The sequence below is a fragment of the Eumetopias jubatus genome, unplaced genomic scaffold, assembly GCF_037043125.1.
Source record: "Eumetopias jubatus isolate StellerSeaLion01/CBP00866 unplaced genomic scaffold, mEumJub1_p1.0 scaffold_14, whole genome shotgun sequence".
Lineage (NCBI taxonomy): Eukaryota > Metazoa > Chordata > Mammalia > Carnivora > Otariidae > Eumetopias > Eumetopias jubatus.
The window spans coordinates 52,963,154-52,983,393 of NW_028274820.1; the positions used below are offsets into that span (position 1 = coordinate 52,963,154).

Here is a 20,240-nt window from a genome sequence, read left to right on the forward strand (position 1 = left end):
AAGATATCTGGTAATTCAAAACTCCATCACGTAGATCTTATATACTGTTTATCTTTAGGCTTTCCAGAAGGTGTTAAAAGGAATGTGGGCTGAGAACCTAGTTACTTCATAGGGTTCCAATTAAAGAAAGAAAGCATGGTGAAACAAACATGTTGTGACACTCATTTATCTGCCCATTCATTCAGTAGTTTTTTTATTGGACATCTCTTTTTCCCAAATTTCTAATACAAGTAACATTAAAAGCAATATAAACAAAATACTTTGGGAATGTAATATAGGGCCTTTTGTTTTTAACTATGAGAATGAAGGAATATTTCAATAGAGGTAACATTTAACCTTGGTCTTGAATAAAAAATGAGATTTTGACAAGCTAAAATCAAAGGGAAGGATTTATCTGTTGTAGTAAAAATATATAGATAAAGACATTAAGACTTTTTGGAATTGTGGGTGGCTCTGTTTTGGGTTTGTTTTATTTTTGGCAGAGGAAAGGCTACTTTGAATGGAATAAAAGTAAATAATGAGGCTGGATCAGTGGTATGGAATATGATAAGGAATTGGAATTTCTGTGGAAAATATGGAAGACTTGAACAAATAAGCCCCATACTTTGGGGTAAAATAACAATAAAACAGTGTGTAATTTTTGAAAAATGCAGACTCTTATACAAGAAATAAAGAGTTTCTTAAGCAAATAATCATTAGGCAGCATTTTCCCCTGATTATTAATAAACAAAACAATAGTCTATCAGTGATATGTTGGAGCTGGCTCTCAATGTCAGAGCTAAGTGTATGTGTATCTCTACTCAAATCTGAGTTCAGGGACATCACACTGGTATCTTGAAATAGGCCTTGGTGGGAATATTTACAGCATGGAATTCACCAAATGCTACAAATTACAGCTATTTCTGTTAAACATTTACCAGCACACCACTGCTACATGATGTGAAACAGGTCTTCTTAGCAGAAAAATTGACATTTGGAAAAGAGTATAGTACAATCTTTTTACTAAACAAACAAAAATAAGTAAGGAAAGGCAGTTTAAAAACATGCAAATTAAAGAAGAGAAAATTAAAAAACACATGCAGAGGGAAGAAAACTGAGGATCAAAGGCAGTCAAACAGGAGGACTTACCAAGTATAACTATCAAATTTAAGCTTATTTGAAAAACAAGGTTTTGGCATATAAAATGAATTAAGCTTTCTTTATAAAAGTTAGTACCTAAACTATGGGCATTGTGTTAGGAAACTACACATAAAGCACCGAGCAAACTTCCCTTCAATGTTACTAAAACTTCATTTTAACATACACCTTTCTATATATATAGTATTTCCCTAACTCACCTGTGGTTTGAAATGTTTTCTCATTGCATTGCACATCCATAATCCTACCTCAAGGCTTAAAAATATTGATAGTGTGAATTATCCAACAGATTACATTCATTATCCTCTTTCCAACAGACCACTATGCCTCCTTTTTACATTTAAGTTCATTTTTAATTATTTAGCTAGTTCTTGCTTGGGTGTTTATGCCACAAAGTCCAAACTTGCCATAGTTCAATATCATAGAAACTATGGGGTACTATTTGGATATGATAGTGAATAGAGGCACTTATTCATAGTCTTCCTTCTTCCATTCATTAGCTGATATTTTGTGTCATGGTAGCTTTGTTGTTGTTGTTGTTGTTTAGTATTTACTTATTTTTTTTACAGAAAGAGAGAGAGTCGGGGAGGGGGGAAGGTTTGAGGGAGAGAATCCCCAAGCAGACTCCCCACTGAGCACAGAGCCTGATGCTGGGCTCATCCCACAACCCATGAAATCATGACCTGAGCCAAAACCAAGAGTCAGACACTCAACTGATTGAGCCACCCAGGTGCCCCAGTGTCATGGTAGCCCCAGCAATAAAAAGACCAAATAACCTCAGTAATAATCTCAGATTCTAGCCTGTATGTCCCTCTTTATTTTATTCAAGGATTCCTTCAATATCTCGTGTGGGCTGCATGGTCATGACTGTACCCTTTGTTTCTTGGTTTTCCTGATACTCTCATAAGACTTGTTAGATTTATATCACTCCTCTTGGCCAGAGATGTTTCTTTATTGCTATGTGATATCACCCTTCATTATCCACATGTAGGTAGGATACGGGCAGACTCAGTCTGAATAATCTCAGTAGTCTGTCAGTGTAGTAACTTGATTACCAATGGAATCCATCCTGATTTACTTTTTTTTTTTTTTCCAATCTGTTTGGTCAAGGATTTTAATGACTTCAAATGAATAATGGATTATTTTGAGAATGACTCATGAATCACAATGTGGATAAAATTATAACCAGATTTACTTAAGCAATCAAACATATACAACTAATTGCAGACATCTCTAGGACAATTAGTTAAATGAAAGTTGAGTTTTAACCACCAATCCCTCCTCACTGGGGAATTGATAATAGTTCATCAGCATGGAAGGTCGGGTCTATATGGTAAACTACTTCCCTTATCCTCTTGGTCTTGATCATCATATTCTTCCAAAGTTCTGCAATATCTTTGATCCTGACAACTGAACCCTTTCTCAATTTTTTCTGTGTTGCTTTGCATGTTATAGTGCATGTTTCAATCCCTTTGTAAATGAATTTGTAGCCTGTATCTAGGAATATAACTTGTTGTTTTTGCTGAAACACTTATAATCTCATTTTTTTTCCTTAAATGCCTGATAGTATAGTAGAATAAATATGGACTCAAGAATCAGACTTAGTTTCCTTATTCCCTTATGTCAGAAAACATATTCTCTTTTTTAAATGTCTTTAATTATAAAGCGTAACATACAGAAAACTGTATAAGGTATGAATGTACAACTCAATGAAATACTACAAATCAAGCACATATATAACCATCAACCAAGTCAAGAAATAAAATAATCTCATCACTTCAGTAGGCCCCATATTTCCTTTCCCAGTTAGTACTCCCTTACTCTTTTCTGAAAGTAACCAATTTTGTTTTCTAACATAATTAATTTACCTATTTTTTAACTTTATATACATGAAATCATACAATATATTATCTCTTTGTATATAACTTCTGTTGCTCAGTATTATGTTTGTGAGATTCATCCATGTTATTACAACCAGCTGTAGTTCATTCATTTGTACTATTATATAGTACTACACTTCATAGAAAGAATAGGAAAATGGGGGCGCCTGTGTGGCTCAGTCAGTTAAGTGGCTGCCTTTGGCTCAAGTCATGTCCCAGGGTCCTGGGATAGAACCCAGCATCAAGCTCCCTGCTCCACGGGAAGCCTGCTTCTCCCTCTCCCACTCCCCCTGCTTGTGTTCTCTCGCTGTGTCTCTCTCTGTCAAATAAATAAATAAAATCTTAAAAAAAAGAATAGGAAAATGCCATAGTTTATTTGTTTATTGTACTTTTATATTTTATTATTTTTTTATTCTACTTTTAATGAATATAGAGAATTTTTCAGTTTGGGGACCATTATGTACAATGTTATAATAGACTTTTATATATGTTTCTTGATGCATTTGTACACACATTTCTGTTGACTATATATCTAACAATGGTATTGCTGGGTTGTGGGATTTGCATGTGTTTAGTTGTTGTAGGTAATAACAGACAGTTTTCCATAGTGGTTGTCACAATTCATACTCCTACCAGCAGTATATGACTGTTCTGTTGTTCTGTATATTTCCAACACTTGCTATTGTCAGTCTTTTAATATTTTAGACATTCTTTTTGGTGTGTGATAGTATATTATCATGGTTTTGTCTTCACAAAATGCTAATGAAGTAAAACAGATCTTCATTTACTTTTTGATTATTTGTATATTCCATTTTTGAAGTACCTATTAAGTCTTTTATTCACTTTCAGATTGTCATTTTTCCTACTGATTTGAGCAGTTCTTTATGTATTCTTGGTTAAATGTGTTGAAATATCTTGTCTAATTATCCTTTTAATCATGTCCTTGATAAATAAAAATAATTTTTAATGTAGTTCAAATCTATCATTTCCATTATGATTAGTTCTTTTTGTATTCTTTTAAAGTTTTCTTTGTACCCAAAGCCATGCAAATATTCTCCTCATTCCTTATGGCTCTGCAGTAGTATCTTTGTCTATACACTCATGGAGATGCTCTTCTATTCCACAGATCTGTTTGTCTGTCTTCTTGACATTATTAGACTGCCTTAACTACTGTGGTTGTATAAGAATTCTTGATATCTGTTAGAACAAATCTCCCACTTATTTTTTGTCTTCAAGATAGTCTTGGCTACATTTGTCCCTTTTGTGTTTTCATATAAGATTTTAGGATCAGCTTGTACAATTCCACAAAAGACATATAAACGGATTTAGTTTATCAATAAAAGCAAAGATTATCCCATTGTAATAAAAAGTGCTGTTTAAAGGTACACTTTCTGTAATATAATAATAAAGTTTGAATATAAAAAAGTGAAGAAAAAATTAAACTACAGAAATTAACTGAAGGAGAGCTCATGTAGCTATATTAATATCAGATAAAGTGGACTTTAAGACAAAAAAAGGAACTAGAGATAGAAATGCTTCATAGTAGTAAAATATTCTATTAACTGAGAAGATGAGACAATTCAAAAGCTATATATCTAATAACATAGCTTCAAAACATATCAAACAAAAATTGAAAAAAACAAATGGAAAAATAATCAAAACTCCAATAATAATGACAGATTTTAACACACCTCATCAGAAACTGATTGAGAAAGAAGACAATAAAAAGGAGGTATGTAGATTTAAATATTTTCATAAACTAGCCCTCATTGAAATATATAATGGGCCATACTCAATAACTGCAGAGTATCATTCCTTTCAAGGACTCATAATGTTTTCAAGAACAAACTGTATTTGGGGGGCATAAAGTAAATTTCAATAAATTTCAACTAATTGAATTCATACAGAGTATAACCTCTTACCACAATAAATTAAACCAGAATCAATATTACATAACACAAACAAAGACATTCCATGTTTATGGATTGGAAGACCTGATATTGTTAAAATGACCATACTTCACAGGGATTTCAGTGCAATCCCTATCAAAATCCCACAGAAAGAGAACAAAAATTTTTAATTCATATGAAACTACAAAAGACCACAAGTAAACAAATCAATCTTGAGAAAGAACAAAGCTGGAATCTTCATACCTCCTGATTTCAAAATAGATTATACAGCTTCAGTAATTAAAACAGTATGGCAAAAATGCCATAAAGACAGACTTGTAGACCAAGGGAACAGAATAGAAAGCACAAATGTGGTCAGCTGATCTTCAACAAGGGTCCCAATAATACATAATGGAAAAAGGATAGTCTCTTGAACAAATGGTGCTGGGAAAACTGGCTATCCACTTATAAAAGAATGAAACTGGACCTTTATCTTACATCACACACAAAAAAGAACTCAAAATATTAAGATTTAAATGTAAGACCCAAAACTATAAAACTTTTTAAAGAAATCAGGGAAAGTTTCATGACATTGGTCTTGGTAGTGATTTCATGGATATGATACCAAAAGCACTGGCAACAAAACCAAGAATAAACAAGTAGGACTACATCAAATTAAGAAGCTGTACAGCAAAAGAAACAAGAGAGTGAAAAGACTTGGGGAAAATATTTGCAAACCATGTATCTGATAAGATGTTTATCTCTACAATATATAAGAACTCTTTAACAGCTCAGTAGTAAAATATACTAATAACCTAATATTAAAATGGACTAAGAACTTGAACAGAAATTTGTCCAAAGAAGACAGCTAATGGCCACAAAGTATATGAGAAATGCTTAATGTCACTAATCGTTAATAAATGCAAGTCAGAACCACAATGAGATGTCACCTCATATCTGTCAGTATGTCAGCATGACTATTATAAAAAATGCCAAAGATGAGTGTTGGCAAGGATGTGGAAAAATGGGAACCCTTGCATGCTGTTGGTGGGAATGAAAAGTGCCCTAGAAAACAGTATACAGGGCCCTCAAAAAATTAAATATGGAACTGCCATATTACACAGAAATCCTACTTTTGGATATTTATCCAAAAGAATCAAGATCATGATCTTGAAGATATAATAGCACTGCCATGATCATTGCAGCACTATTTACCAAGGACAAGATTGGACACAAGCTAAATGTTCACTGACAGATGAATAATAAGAAAATATGGTATATACATACAATGGTATACTATTCAGCCTTTAAAAGGAAAGAAATTTTGCAATATGTGAAACATGAATGAACCTTGAAGACATTATGCTAAGTGAAATAATCCAGTTGCAGAAAGACAAATACTACATGATTCCACTTACATAGGTATCTAGAATAATCAAATTCATAGCATCAGAAAATGGAATGGTAGTTGTCAGGGGCTAAAGGGAGAGAGAAATGAGTTACTAATCAATGAGCATGAAGTTTCAATCAAGCAAGATGAATAATTATGCTCTAGTGATCTGCTCTATGACATTATGCCTATAGTCAACAATAATGTACTGTACACTTAAAAATTTGTTAAGTGGTTAGATCTTATGTTAAGTGTTCTTGCTACAGTAAAATAAAATAAAAGTAAGATACCAATGATGTAAAATAAAATGAAGTGTAAAAACAAAACTGAAAAAATAGTTATATTATTTGAAATAAAATATAATTGGAAAATCTCATTTATTTGGAAATTTCAAAATACAGTATCTCATGAGCCAAAGGAATCATGATGGAAACTAGAAAATATTTTGAGTTGAATGATTATGAAAATATGAAATATTAAAATTTGTGTCATGTATATAAAGGTGAATTTGGGGAAGTATAAAACTTTTAAATGTGTATATTAGAATAGAAAGTTTAAAATTAAAGATAGAAGCATACAACTGAAGAAGTTAAAAAATCAAAGCAATGAATTGAACATGAAGTAAGCAAAAGAGATATAAAAAAAAGAAATAGTGAAATACAAAACAAAAATCATATATGATTTTTAGAAGTCAAAGTTTAGTTCTTTGAAATAATTAACAAAATTGATAGAACTCTAGCAAGACTGATTGACAGACAAAAGTTATGCTTTACCAGTACTCAAAATGAAAAAAGGGGGTCTTAGTACAAATTTTAATGTATTAAAGAAAAATTGTTATGTAAAAAAAAGTTGAAATTTTATTTGAAATGGAAAACTTCTTATAAAAATACAACCTTGCAAAAACCGAATCAGAAAGACAGAAAATTTGAATGGCACTATAATTATTAACAAAATTGAATCTTGAATGCCAAATTTACCAAGAGAAAATACTAGACCCACATAGTTTCATCAGTGAATTCTGTAATTTATACTGTTACAGAGTAAAGGGAGGAGAGATGGGAAGAACACTTCACAGCTGTTTTCTTAAACCAGTATAATATGACATCTCAAACTTAAAAGAACATTATAAGAAAGGAATATAATAGGAAGATCTTGCTCATAAGCATAGCAGTCAAACCACTAAGCAAAATATTAGCCATTCATCAATATCTTAAAAACCCATAACAAAGTTGTATTTAAGCCAGGAATATATTAACTTTCCAAAATAAGGAGCAGCTGGGTGGCCAATGGTTAAGCATCTTCCTTCTGCTCTGGTCATGATCTCTGGGTCCTAGGATCCAGCCTTCGTTGGGTTCCTTTCTCAACAGGGAGTTTGCTTCTCACTCTGCCTCTCCCCTCTCACTTCCTCTCTCTCCCTCTCTCTTTCTCTCAAATGAATAAATAAAATCTTTTTAAAAAATTCCAAAATAAGTAATTATAATTTGCCACATTGAGAAAATGATGAAGAAATATACCATTTCAATAGATGCTTAAAAATCAGTTGATAAATTAAACACCCAATTATGATAACTACTTTTGGCAAACTGGGAATAAAAGGAAAATTTATTAACTTGATAAAGGATATCTGCAAACATTCTACAGTATGCATCAGATTTAAGGGTGAAATATGGGATTTTTCTTTGAAATCAAAAACAAGGCAAAGAAGCTCACTTTTACTGCTTCATTTTAACATTGCACAGTGGTCCTAGACTGTGCAATAGGGTAAGAAAAAAAATAAAGATTGGAGAAGAATAAACAAATCTGTTATTTTTTACAGATGATATAATTGTGTATGTAGAAAGTCTATACAAAATTATTCATATATACATTACTGGAATTAATAAGTTTTAAAGAAATTGATACTCAATTTCAAAATCATTTGAAGTTCAAAAATCAATTAAAACATCAATTAAAATCAATTATATTGATTTAAAAATGAATTATCACTATTGTTCTTCCTAGTCCCTCACCCTAAACCATACCCTGACTATAGCAGACAACCAAGAGAAGAACCTATTCCACTTAGGTCTCTTAGCTCTGGAGGGCAAAATAAAGGCAACCTCTTCATGTTTTCTTTCAATTAATCTTTCCTTCCTTCATTCAACATTTTTAAAATACCCACCCTATCCCAGGCTCTGTCTTTGCCTTTAAATGGCTCACAACAAAGTAGAAAATAATAGACGTGGCTTACTACAATAAAATGTGTAGAGTAAACAAGAATATTTGTGTGGAAAGAAGGCACAGAGGTGGAAGCAAATTGCTCTATCAAAGAATTTTAGAAAAGATGTCACAGAGCGGGCATTGTTTGTGTTGGTCTTTGGATGATTTAGTAAGGTTTCACCAATTCAAATAAGGATAGAGAAAATCGAATTTAGAAGAAACAATAAATAAAGGCATAAAAGTGTGAAAATACTTGGCATATTTGGGAAACATAAAAGCTAACAAGAGTAGTTAGTAGATCCTTTGCTTGATTAATGTATACATCTATCCTCATGTACCTGTTTGCAAAATCTCTGTAGCTTTGTTCTCTTCTGTTCTGAATCATGAAAATAATAAAGTTGATTTTCATGTTTTATGAGTACAGCGTGAGTTTTAAAACTCTTACTCAAAAGCATCTCCAAGGATACCCTTGCCCATTTCTATAAATGCATCTTAGCCAACTAAAATGACTTTTGATTATTTTTTTAAAGATTTATTTATTTATTTGAGAGAGCGAGAATGAGAGAGAGAGAGATTACATGAGAGGGGGGAGGGTTAGATGGAGAAGCTGGCTCCTCGCCAAGCAGAGAGCCCAATGCGGGACTTAATCCCGGGACTCCAGGATCACGACCTGAGCTGAAGGCAGTCACCTAACCTACTGAGCCACCAAGGCGCCCCAGACTTTTGATTATTTAAATGATCTGATTCTAAAGAATATGAAAATTACTTATTTACAACACAATAATAGCCACAATTTTTATGGTGTTTTAAAATAGCTGTACAGTTAGAAATTACATGATATGTAAAACTTAGCAAACATCTGAATACATCAATATGGTATTGCCACTTTGTGTAAAAAATGTAGAAAAATAAATGTCCTTGTCACTGAGTCAGAACATTTCTATAAAGTTCTATAACTAATGGTTGAATTTAAGCTTTAGATCTAATAAAGCGGGATGAGAACTTCATGTGTCAAGAGGTTGTGTTAAAATTACCTTGTATCTTATTACTCCATTATAATTGTTGTTACTTGATGGAAATGCTCAACAAAGATAGCATGATGGGTGTGTGATATTTCCTACATCTGCATCTGCTTTATCTTCCTATAAGTTTTAAATACAAAAGTACTCTGATTTACATAAAATATATCCTTATTTAGCTTTCAATAACTCTTAACTAACATTGATTAGACTCAATAGCCAATGATTTTGCTACGTCTTACTAGCCAAACTAAATACATAACAGCTTTACTGCATATCCTTAATTTTTGCCCCAAATTTAAGAAAAATAACTATTCATTTAATATTAAGTCATTACAGTTAGTTATTAGATTACTAATAATGACCAATACTTATAAATATTTGTTAAATAGCTGCTTTAATCAGATGTTTTTAGTGCTTTTAATTGTGAATGATTAAATCAACACTAGAAAATACAACTCAGTTCTGTGGTCCTTCTATACAAGGTTTTAATTTTATGAAAACAGACTCTAAATGGCGTTTGCCTTCTTGCCAATTCAGAGTATTACCTATTACCTTCTCTGCAGAGCTACCAAATTAAAAATAAAGAACCTACATTGATAACTTTCTGAATTCATCTCTGTGTGTATACCCTTAAAATGAAGCAAATTGGGGCAATTTATTAAAGTTTAAATCCTCTAAATGACATTCACCTAAAACATGCAGGGAAATGGTTTGGGAGGTTTAAATTATCAGTGTAATTGCTTTAATTTTCTAGGTTGCTTTATAAGTAGACACAACTTTATCATATCCAACTGACGATTCCAAATTGGATGTTTAGGGTTGTTTGTATTTTTACGCTCAACACCCTAAATCACGTTTAAACGTTCTGCATAACCCAGGTCTTAAAAATAGCCCACAAACCTCAATGCAAGAGAGTTTCAGAAGTGAGGTTTTTACATTAATCTTCCTGTAGTTTTCTTTCCAGTAGCCAACACCTTTCAATTTGTCAGCATTTTTACTCTAATGTCTCAGGAAAGATTTTTGAAGAGCTATATGCTGAAATCACCTCGTTCTTTTGTTCTTAGATATTTAAACATTGATGTTTCAAAATGTTTTATTAGTAAAATCTGCCTGATTTCTATTAAAATTTCTTTCACTCTGAGACAGAGTGAAAGGAAAGAGTATTTATAAGCAAGGTAGCTCAACCCTATCTAATTCTGGAGTAACTTTTCCAAGTAACCTTCTGCCTATGATTCATTAATTTCTCTGAGTTAAGAGCATGTTACTAGGATAACATATTCTTGAAGATACTATCTGAAATACCAGATTTTTTAAAAATTATTTTAAAAAATTTTAAGAATTTGAGATTACAGCACTGAAGTGTTTTTTCTCACTAAACTGAATTCCAAATAACCTTTTGATGTTTTAAAGGTTTTTCTTTGGCAGCTAAGGAAAACACTCTTGAAAGTTCTATTTCGTGAATTTACCCATGTATAAATATCCCTAAGCTAGTTGGTTATACTATGGCATCTGGAAGAAAGGTGCTATTGTTTTAGATTCCATGATTGAAGTATAGAATAATCAATTCAGAGAGACCCTGGGGGGAAGATTCACTCACATATGCTGTGGAAACTTGGAATTCCTGAGTTCTTAGGTTTTTTTCTTCAGATGAAGAGACATAGATGAGTATGTATTTCAGTATAATGTCTAGTGACATTGGTTCCTTTTCATGCCATATTATAGTTTGACCATCAGTTTGAGACTATTAACTTTACATTTTCTAATAAAACTCCTTTTTTGTTAATACCTTTGTTACTATAACTTTCTTTAATTTCTAGGTCACAGTAGCTAGACAGCTATTCTGTTTGCAAATGTTCTGGCTCTGCAGTTTCTGGTGCTATACACCAAGCTACATCATCAAGGTATTCTTAGGATGTAGCATCAGATTTAGTTCTGTCAAAACACTCCATAAATTATTTAAAGTTCCTCTTTATTTCTCGGAAAGCAATGTTTGCTAAGCTTGTCCATGAAAAATCAGTATAATTCCAGAAGATCATGATATATTTGCAAGACAGGAATTTGTCCCATGTTTCCACATGGACATCTGCTTAGTTATAAGAACAGTAGAAGTTAAATGAAAATGCACAGTTATTTCCCCTTAAAAATACAGTTATTTAGCTTTGGTTTTATTTGAACATTTTCTCCACCATTTATTTAAAAACAGTTGGATAAGAGCAGCTGTGTCTCATGGCTTTCTATTGTGAAGTGTCCAGAAGTGTAAAGTGGTTGGATGTAAAAAACACTGCAAAAATATGGATAATAGACTGCCCACTTTCTGTCCACTACAACTTCCCTGAGGTTTTGTTTGCAGGGCCCAGCTGCATATACAGACATGATGGAATTTGGTTTGTGAAGAACCTACAAAAATTACACAAATAACTCAGATTTTTAATGAATAATACACAGACATGCACCTGCTTCAGGAACTTCATAGATTAGTTTTGTGACCAATGGAAAAGTCCTTTGGAATTCATGGCTGCAAAACAGAAAATAAAATTGGCTACACTTTTAGAACTACTATCAGCAAAATGAAAATATTAACTAGTTCTTCGAGCAAGCTTTTTTTTTTGTGGGGAGAGGGGTTGTTTCAGTTTTCTTTGCTTCTGTCAGACTTACTATAAAGTCATAATATTCTGCTTATTATTATCTACTGTTCTTGCAGCTGGAGCCACTTGCCGAAGATATTCTCCACCAAACCCCGAATACGAATGCTGTTGTTTCTTTACAGAAGATCATTGAAATTCAAAGTAAGTCTTTAAAGTTTTTTTTTAATTTCTAATCAGGTACAACTAATTAAACTTATATTGAAAATGAAAGCACATGAAAAACATATTTGAGTTTCCAAATATGAGAAATATATTTAGAATTATAATTTGCACATATTATATATTCATACCTAAATGTGTTACTGCCTTGCTCTTACTGTGGCGATCTAAACTTACACTGGTAACTCAGAGGCTCTAGATTTAGAATCTTGTTTTTCTCATATTTTCCAAGTACTTGGATTTTTTTTCATTACTATCACTAAGTATCTATCCAAAACAATGAAATTAATCTAGAAATTTTTATTATATTGTCTAATCTTAACTAAGGGTAAGTTGCGTCCTAATGATGTTGGAATTCAGCAATCATTTACTGGTTTTAAGTTTGTCAAGAGAGGAAAAAGTTAATGAGAAAGCCTCACTATTAGAAAATACAACTAAAGAAAGGAAGGAAGTCAGAAATTTTACTATCCAGTCCATTCATATTGCTACTACTTTGTGAAGAGTTACTCTTTTTAGATGGTAACACTTACACACACACACACAAACAATTCAAGCAGGAATTAACATGAACGTTAGCATGAAGGGGAAAACCAAATGGCAAAATTATGTGTGAAGGATCAGGAAAACCCTTAGCTTTGCTATCATCCTATAGAAGCATGTTTTAAACACCACTTAAGAAGCTTCCTGCTAGCTTTCTGAGTCCTTGCCTTTGCTTGCTCAGTAGTAATTTGTAGATATGGGTGTATTTGGAGTTCTGTATGATTCATTCATCTGGTGCTGTGACAATTTACAAATTATGCCATACAGGAGCTCAAAACAATCTCCACTTTACTTAATTTCATTCGTGCCTGGTCATAGGTGTCACATAAATATTTATTAACTATATATATCATAACTGGAATAAAGTCCATATTTAAAGATTTTCAGAGAATGGAAAGGTAAACATTCAAATACTGGGGACCAAAACCTCTGAAAAAAGACTAAGATAAAGGAACTGACAGATGAAGAAGGGGAGGCTGGAGAAGAATTCATAAGCTTGGGTACAAAATCCTGTCATTACAATAACTCTCTCATTTCCACTGAGAGTAAATTAAGAGGCTCTATTATATGTTATTCCAGATCTCAAGGAAAGGACTCTGAAGTGATCTTTGATAGCCTTCTCATATTCATCTACATCCAATCTAATACCTCCTTCAGGTCATCAATAGTATAAAAATATCTAGTTTTTATACATATTATTCTTTTTTATCCTGAGCATTCTTTTGCCATTATACACAGATTAGTAAAAGTTATTTTTATGTATATTCTGAACATATCGCTTTCAGTAAGCATTCTTGAATACTTATGATATGTTGATGGAAGATAACTTGATCAGTTATCAAGGCACAGAAGTTATGAAGAAGAATAAGGTAAAGTTCTTGGCATTAAAGAGTTACAATCCAGTGAGTGAGAGACACTTAAATAAATCTTCCAATACGGGGCCATGAGGAGAACTGAGCTCATGGAGAAGGAGCATTCTCTTTCTTAAGTCCCTTTCAGCTGGGTTGAGAGATACTAGAGTGAGGAAGGCTCAAGGAAGGTTCAAGGAAGGCTTCATGGCAGTGATAGAGCCTGAGCCTGGTCTTAAGGACTGAACAGGGTTTTGGCCAGATGAAGAGTGAATGTTTGGAAGAGAACAACAAAACAAAAGGTCTCAATTTTTACACAGGTATGAAAAATTCATAGTTTGTATCTTCAGAAACTGTACTATTGCCTTTTGTATAGATCTAATTTCCTAGTAATGACTTTCTACTGCATGACTTTTTTCATTTTAGCAAAAATTACATTTTCAAGTGATTTTTGCACTCTGCACTAGCCAAACAAACCTGTTTGACTCTTAAAAAAGACCGTTCTGTCACAACTTGCTGTATGAGAATTCTGCCACTATGGATTGTGGATATTAGTCTTCTGTTCCAAAATGCATTTCATAGTACCCCACACTAACCATTTACCCCATTTAAAATTCCATTTCCTTCTGAACTCCTAGTGAGGATTGCACCCAGCACTTATAAATCCAATACTTCCACAAACTCTCAGCAATAACATGTGGGTTTTAATTAGTAGCATTTTTCTTTAAATTTTTTCTATTATTTGAGTTTTTTGTGTATTTTATAGTCTGTTAGTCTTGGTTCCTTAGTTAGAGGGTAATCATCAGCAGGACAGGAATCACATCTTTTCACCCCTGCAGGTACCTATAGAAAGGGTTGGCAGCAGGGGAGAGGTTTGAAGTGCATAGGAGCCTGGAAATCAAGAGTAGGCAGATTTAAGTGTAGGATTTTATCTTCAAGGCCCTAGGGAACCAGAACTTGCATCAAAGGGAGCTTCTGAAGAAGACCTCCTTTTTCTTAGTCATAGACATATAATGTAGTAGATGTTGTTGGCTACTCAGCAACAATGCCTTCCTCACTTATACTCAAAAGAAGCCTGGTTTTACTCATGAATCCTTGTCACTGGATACCATACAACTCAGGGGAAGATGAACTTATGCCCAGCTATAGGGGAGCTGTTCTTAGTCTAAGGCTAAACTAGTCAACCCACTTCACAGTGATTGGTTAAGGAATGAGTACATGACCCAATTTTGGCCATTGAGAATCAGAGCTGGCTTCATGGGTGTTCGGCCTCTGCAGTCACATAGTCACATACTTCTGAGTTCTGTGCATGGTTTAATGCTCTTACTGTTGCTGTCTTTAAATGTTTATTAAGTTTTGAACAAGGGGCCCACATTTATTTTACACTGGGCCCTGTGAATTATGCAGCCAGCCCTGATAAAATTCAAGGTGGTAGTGATGTGAAAAGGTATTTGCCAAGAAAGGCTGATACTAACATCACCACAGGGTGAAAGCACTAAGGTTGTGGATGAGAAGGAACTGAATGGTGAGTCAAGCGAAAGGGAAAGACAAATACAAGATGAGAGTGATCATTTGGCATTTGGGACATAGAATAGAATCACTACAGAGAAAGTTGTTTCAGACTTTGGCTTTGACACTCTGTGGTACATTTTATGTGGTTCTGTGAATTGTGTGTCTTTTGGGCCCATTTAATTGTATGTCTTTGGGGCCACTCTTCCAGACTACAGAAACAGAAAGGGGTTGCATAAGGTCCATAAAGCAATAAAATTAAAGTCAGTGTTTCCGAGTAACAAACTTTATAATGGCTTGAGAAATTAAAATTATGGGCTTCTGGCCTAGCAAACAATTCTAGATTTCCTTAAAAACTATAAAATTTTACTCTTACTTTTACTTTTCTCTGTTTTATAACCCAGTCTTCCATTTCAAGTGCTCTTATAGGACTCCAGGCCCTTCACTGGGCTCCACATTTCCCCTTTAGTGGGGAAAGTAGTCAAAATTCACCACATAATTTGGATCCCAGTGCAAAATGAAAATGTGTGAATGCTTCCATGTTAAAAAATTACCACAATTGAGGAAGGTGACCACAGAGCATTGAACCAAGCATGGGGACTCTTCTGTACATGGGGGACCTTTGCAGCTGCACATGTTGACTTTAAGGTAGCCTTTGTTTAACTAAAGAAACTCCTCTTCGCATATGTCTCTGAGCATCACACAGGTGCCTCCTTTTAACTTTGGGGGATGTTTGAATTTCAGTCTACCTCCTAGTACAGGTTGTGAAGGATTCTTTTGTGCTTCAGTTTGGGACTACAATATCAGAAAACTATGTAAATGTTGAGAAGCAGGATTTGTAGCATGTGGGAAACATTCAGGCAAGTTCCTAGATAGCCTTGTCCTGAGGCAGACAGTGAGGTGCTGACAGGCCTTATGTGAATTTCTCTTTGAGAACTGAGCCCCCCAGCTGAGGGTATGCAGGTGCTGGAGGCTGTGATTAGCATTGGCCCTTTGCCTGGCCACATGTATGAGACTATTTGGCAGCAGGACCATCCTGTTGTCCTATCCTTGTTTATGTTACTGATTTAACTGAGAAGAAAAGACCTTACAAGGCAACACGTCAGGACAACCATTCCTCCTGACAGGTAATAAAGACCCCTCCTGACAGGTCAGGTTCTGGTTTCATCTCAAGATGGTGGATGTATACAAAGATCAGACATTTTTGAGATGACAAAAGAGATGGTCAAGAAGCTTCATGTTTGCACATGCTGTTCACTCTGCTAACAAATGTTTTGCCTCATCCCTATAAGTTTTCTAGACTTAGTTCAGATGTTATCTCTTTTGGGAAGCCATGTATCTCTTCATTGTTATTCTAGATTAGGCACATTTCCTGTGTGTTTTCATAGCAGAGATTGTTTTTGCTGATGTTCTTTGTTTTTAGTCATTGAATCCTTTGCACAGTGTCTGGCACATAGTAGGCATTGTGCAAATGTTTACTGAATGAATGAATCAGCTAATCTGTCAATATTTGCCACATTTTTTTTTCTTAGCCATGTTGATTTTTTTAACTAAGGTAATTATACTCCTTGCCTGGCTAACCCATGCAGACAAGAGATTAAGAAGAATGGGCAAAATATATGCAAGCTCTTTTCTTCTGTCTTCCATAACCCATAATGATGAATCATTTCTAAATTGGAAAGAATATGGATTACTTGTGAGCTACCATTTCTGTCACTAATCTTTGAGATGGCAATTCTCAGAGCTGAAATTAATTGTTGGCTGATGACTGTAATCACCAACAAGTGATGCCAGGTAAGCATCAGCCCAGAGAAGGATAAGTGATCCTCATATGTATGTTTCCTTTCCTAAAACCCATCCTAAGAACTTATAGAGTCCATTGCACTCTTCTTCCTTTCTTTTGCATTGGAAGATAAGAAGCAAGTTTCCCAAATGCCTTTTTTCACACCAGTCCTGGCCCATGATACCATGTTTACTGATTCTGAAGGGAGGAACCATGAAGTGAGTTTTTCATAAAACTTAATTCATGTAGTATGAAAGACTATAATTTTAAGGTCCAAAACATGTAATGAATGATATTGATATTGATCTGTGAAACCCCAAAATATGAAAACCACAAGTATAGAGCCATGGTTTCCTTTTATTTATTTAAATTTTTAGTAAGAAGGGTACTCTTTTTAAGTGTCAACCAGTTTTCTAGACCGCCTGCATGATAATAGTGATAATCATAGTATCTTTTGATTTGTGGATCAAGAAAAATGTATATGTACAAAAGGATTTGAGGATTCTTTAAAAATTTTGCTGCAACCCTCCAGTGTTTTGCAGCTGATAAGTTGAAAAACACTAGTGTAGAGGATTTAAAGATGACAAGAACTTCAATATAATCCTCTCCGCCACTCACAAGCCATGATTAATAAGACACAAATTTTCTGAGAAATTTCCAGAGGAATGGCATGGCATATCACCATCCTACTTTACTAAGTTGGATCTACTGTGGCAACAAAATGGGAAATAAGAGTCAGGATTATAAAAAAAAAATGGTTATTTTCCCCCTCGGCCCCCACTCTCATCTTTACTCCAAGGATTCTTCCTTTGTTTAGTGGATTGGGGTCTTCTTAGAGTTTCTTATTATGCCAATCACAGCAAAATGGTTACATGGGCCAGAATGAGGAAGGGACAGTATTTGTCAGGTATATTCTTGTCAAACAACATCCATGTTTCCAGCATATAAAATTTATCAGTATAGCTAAGTCTCTCTATTTCTTAAAACACACATATGTGCATGTACGCGCGCGCGTGCACACACACACACACACACACACACACACACAGTTATTTAGGTCAATGAGAAGTTAATTTGTGGTCCTCTGAATTTACCCAGCTTTTGAGGCCAGTATGAAAAGGGATAGGATTTTCTCATTGCAGGAGAATATACCACGTGACCAGGTAATTGACTGAGGTAGTTAGTTATCCCCTGGTTCAAGCACCGCAATGAAATAAGAAGTAACATGGGATGCCTGGGTGGCTCCATAGGTTGAGCTTCTGCCTTCGGTTCAGGTCATGAATCCAGGGTCCTGGGATCAAGTTCCACATCGGGCTCCTTGCTCAGTGGGGAGCCTGCTTCTCCTTCTGCCTGCCACTCCCCCTGCTTGTGCGCATGCTCTCTCTCTCTCTCACAAATAAATAAAATCTTAAAAAAAAAGAAAAAGAAGTAACAAATGATGTTACAAGCAAACGAAGGCAAGCTAATTTTGTTGATTTCATTTCTACTCTATTTCCAATGGAGATTACTAGTTGGTAAAATAAAATAAACTGTTGATGTACCCACTAAGTGGATAATCAGAGGAGTGCTATTCACGTCTCTTAGCGATTAAGAGATCTAGATAGTAATTAATGAAACAAAGCTATTAAAGTAAGACTTGTTCTAAAGAGACAACCATTGTCTTTTTAAAATTTTTATTGTTATGTTAATCACCATACATTACATCATTAGTTTTTGATGTAGTGTTCCATGATTCATTGTTTGCGCATAATACCCAGTGTAATGCCATTCTCAGCCATTTCCTCCCATTAGACTAATACCCTTTATGTACCCCCTTACCAGGGAGAAGGGGCATTTACATCAGACAAATCAGGAGAAAATCCAGATTGTTTCTAAGCTGAAAGGAATATGTATACATCTCTTGTTGTAAGGAAACTGTCCAATATCTTGACCTCATGGGGCTATGCACACCGATTAAAGAGTTGTTCCCCAGATTGCAACATATGCTGCATAAATCATCTTACAACCTTTACTAGCTTCTTGACTCCACACCCAATCCTAAACCACATTCAGTTTTCTTCTCTTTTTGTTCCTTCTTATTTCATTTTGATTTTCTGTCTTTTTTTTCTTATCTCTTTCTCTTTTCCTCTCTCCTCCATCTTCATCCTATTGAGGTCCAGGGAAGAAGAATAAGAGATAACCCACAATGTTGGAAAGGAACTTTTAACTCATAAGGATTTGGGGATTCATTTCAGTCAGAGAAGGAACATGGTCAAATATGCATTGCAAAAGATTATTATGTCTGCAGTAAGGACAGGAGATTTAGCATGGCTTATTGTCAGATGTGAGCAGTTTATTTCAGAAGTAGAATTGAGTTGGTATGGTAATTAATTGGCATGGAGGGGATTAATGGATTTCTAGATTTCAGACTTGGACAACTGAGTAGATGGTGGTGTCACTTCCTGTGATAGGGAACAGTGCAGGAAAATAACGGTTTGAAGAGGAAGATGAAAAACATTAGACTTAAAGAAATTTGGGATGCCCGGCCTGCTCAGTCGGTAGAGCATGTGACTCTTGATCATGGGGTGAGTTTGAACCCCATGTCGGGTGTAGAGTTTACTTAAAAAAAAGAAGAAGAAGAATTTTTGTTAATTAAAATGCTTGAAGTTGGGGGGGAGGCAGCATCATCCTAAATATCAGTTTTTACTACAGTGAAGTTATTGAGGGATATTAGATTAAATTATTTACACACTGCAAACCCTGTAAGCTGCTAGCAAATAAAAAAGTAACAATTACTGAGTGTTTTCAGTGTGCCAGGTATTGTTCTAAGCACTCTTATTAATATAAATTAACTCATTTAATCTTCTTAACTACCCCATGAAGTAGGTACTATTTTCATTTCCAGTTTACAGCCAAGTAAACTGAGGTACATCTAGGTTAATTAACTTCCCCAAAGTTAGACAGTTAATAAGTGGATAAAGGCAACATCATAAATCAAGCAGTGTAGTTCCAGAGTCTATAGTCTTAACCATTATGTTATTCTATCTCACAAATAAATTCATTCTTTTTGCAATTTTTGTGTATCCTTTTCCATTTCTTTAAAAAATGACATGTTTAGGAAAAAAATTAATTTAACTGATGATTTGGAGTTTTGGAAGTTCTGGTTAATTGAGGTTTAGTCAGTCAGTTCTAGAAGGGTAGTGCCAAATTACAAGGAGCCATGGAGCTATGAATCTACTTTGGAGCCACTTGTAAACTTG

The 20,240-nt window shown here is 34.3% G+C and overlaps 1 protein-coding gene across 5 annotated transcripts in view; it reads left to right on the forward strand.

The window, feature by feature from the left end:
* HDAC9 (histone deacetylase 9) overlaps positions 1–20,240 on the forward strand; it is a 733,933-nt gene that overhangs the window by 676,415 nt on the left and 37,278 nt on the right. For all 5 annotated transcript variants that reach the window (XM_088018628.1, XM_088018630.1, XM_088018632.1 and 2 more), the window contains one exon: positions 12,219–12,303. In XM_088018628.1, the coding sequence (XP_087874754.1) occupies positions 12,219–12,303 (85 nt within the window). The remainder of the gene's footprint in view (positions 1–12,218; positions 12,304–20,240) is intronic.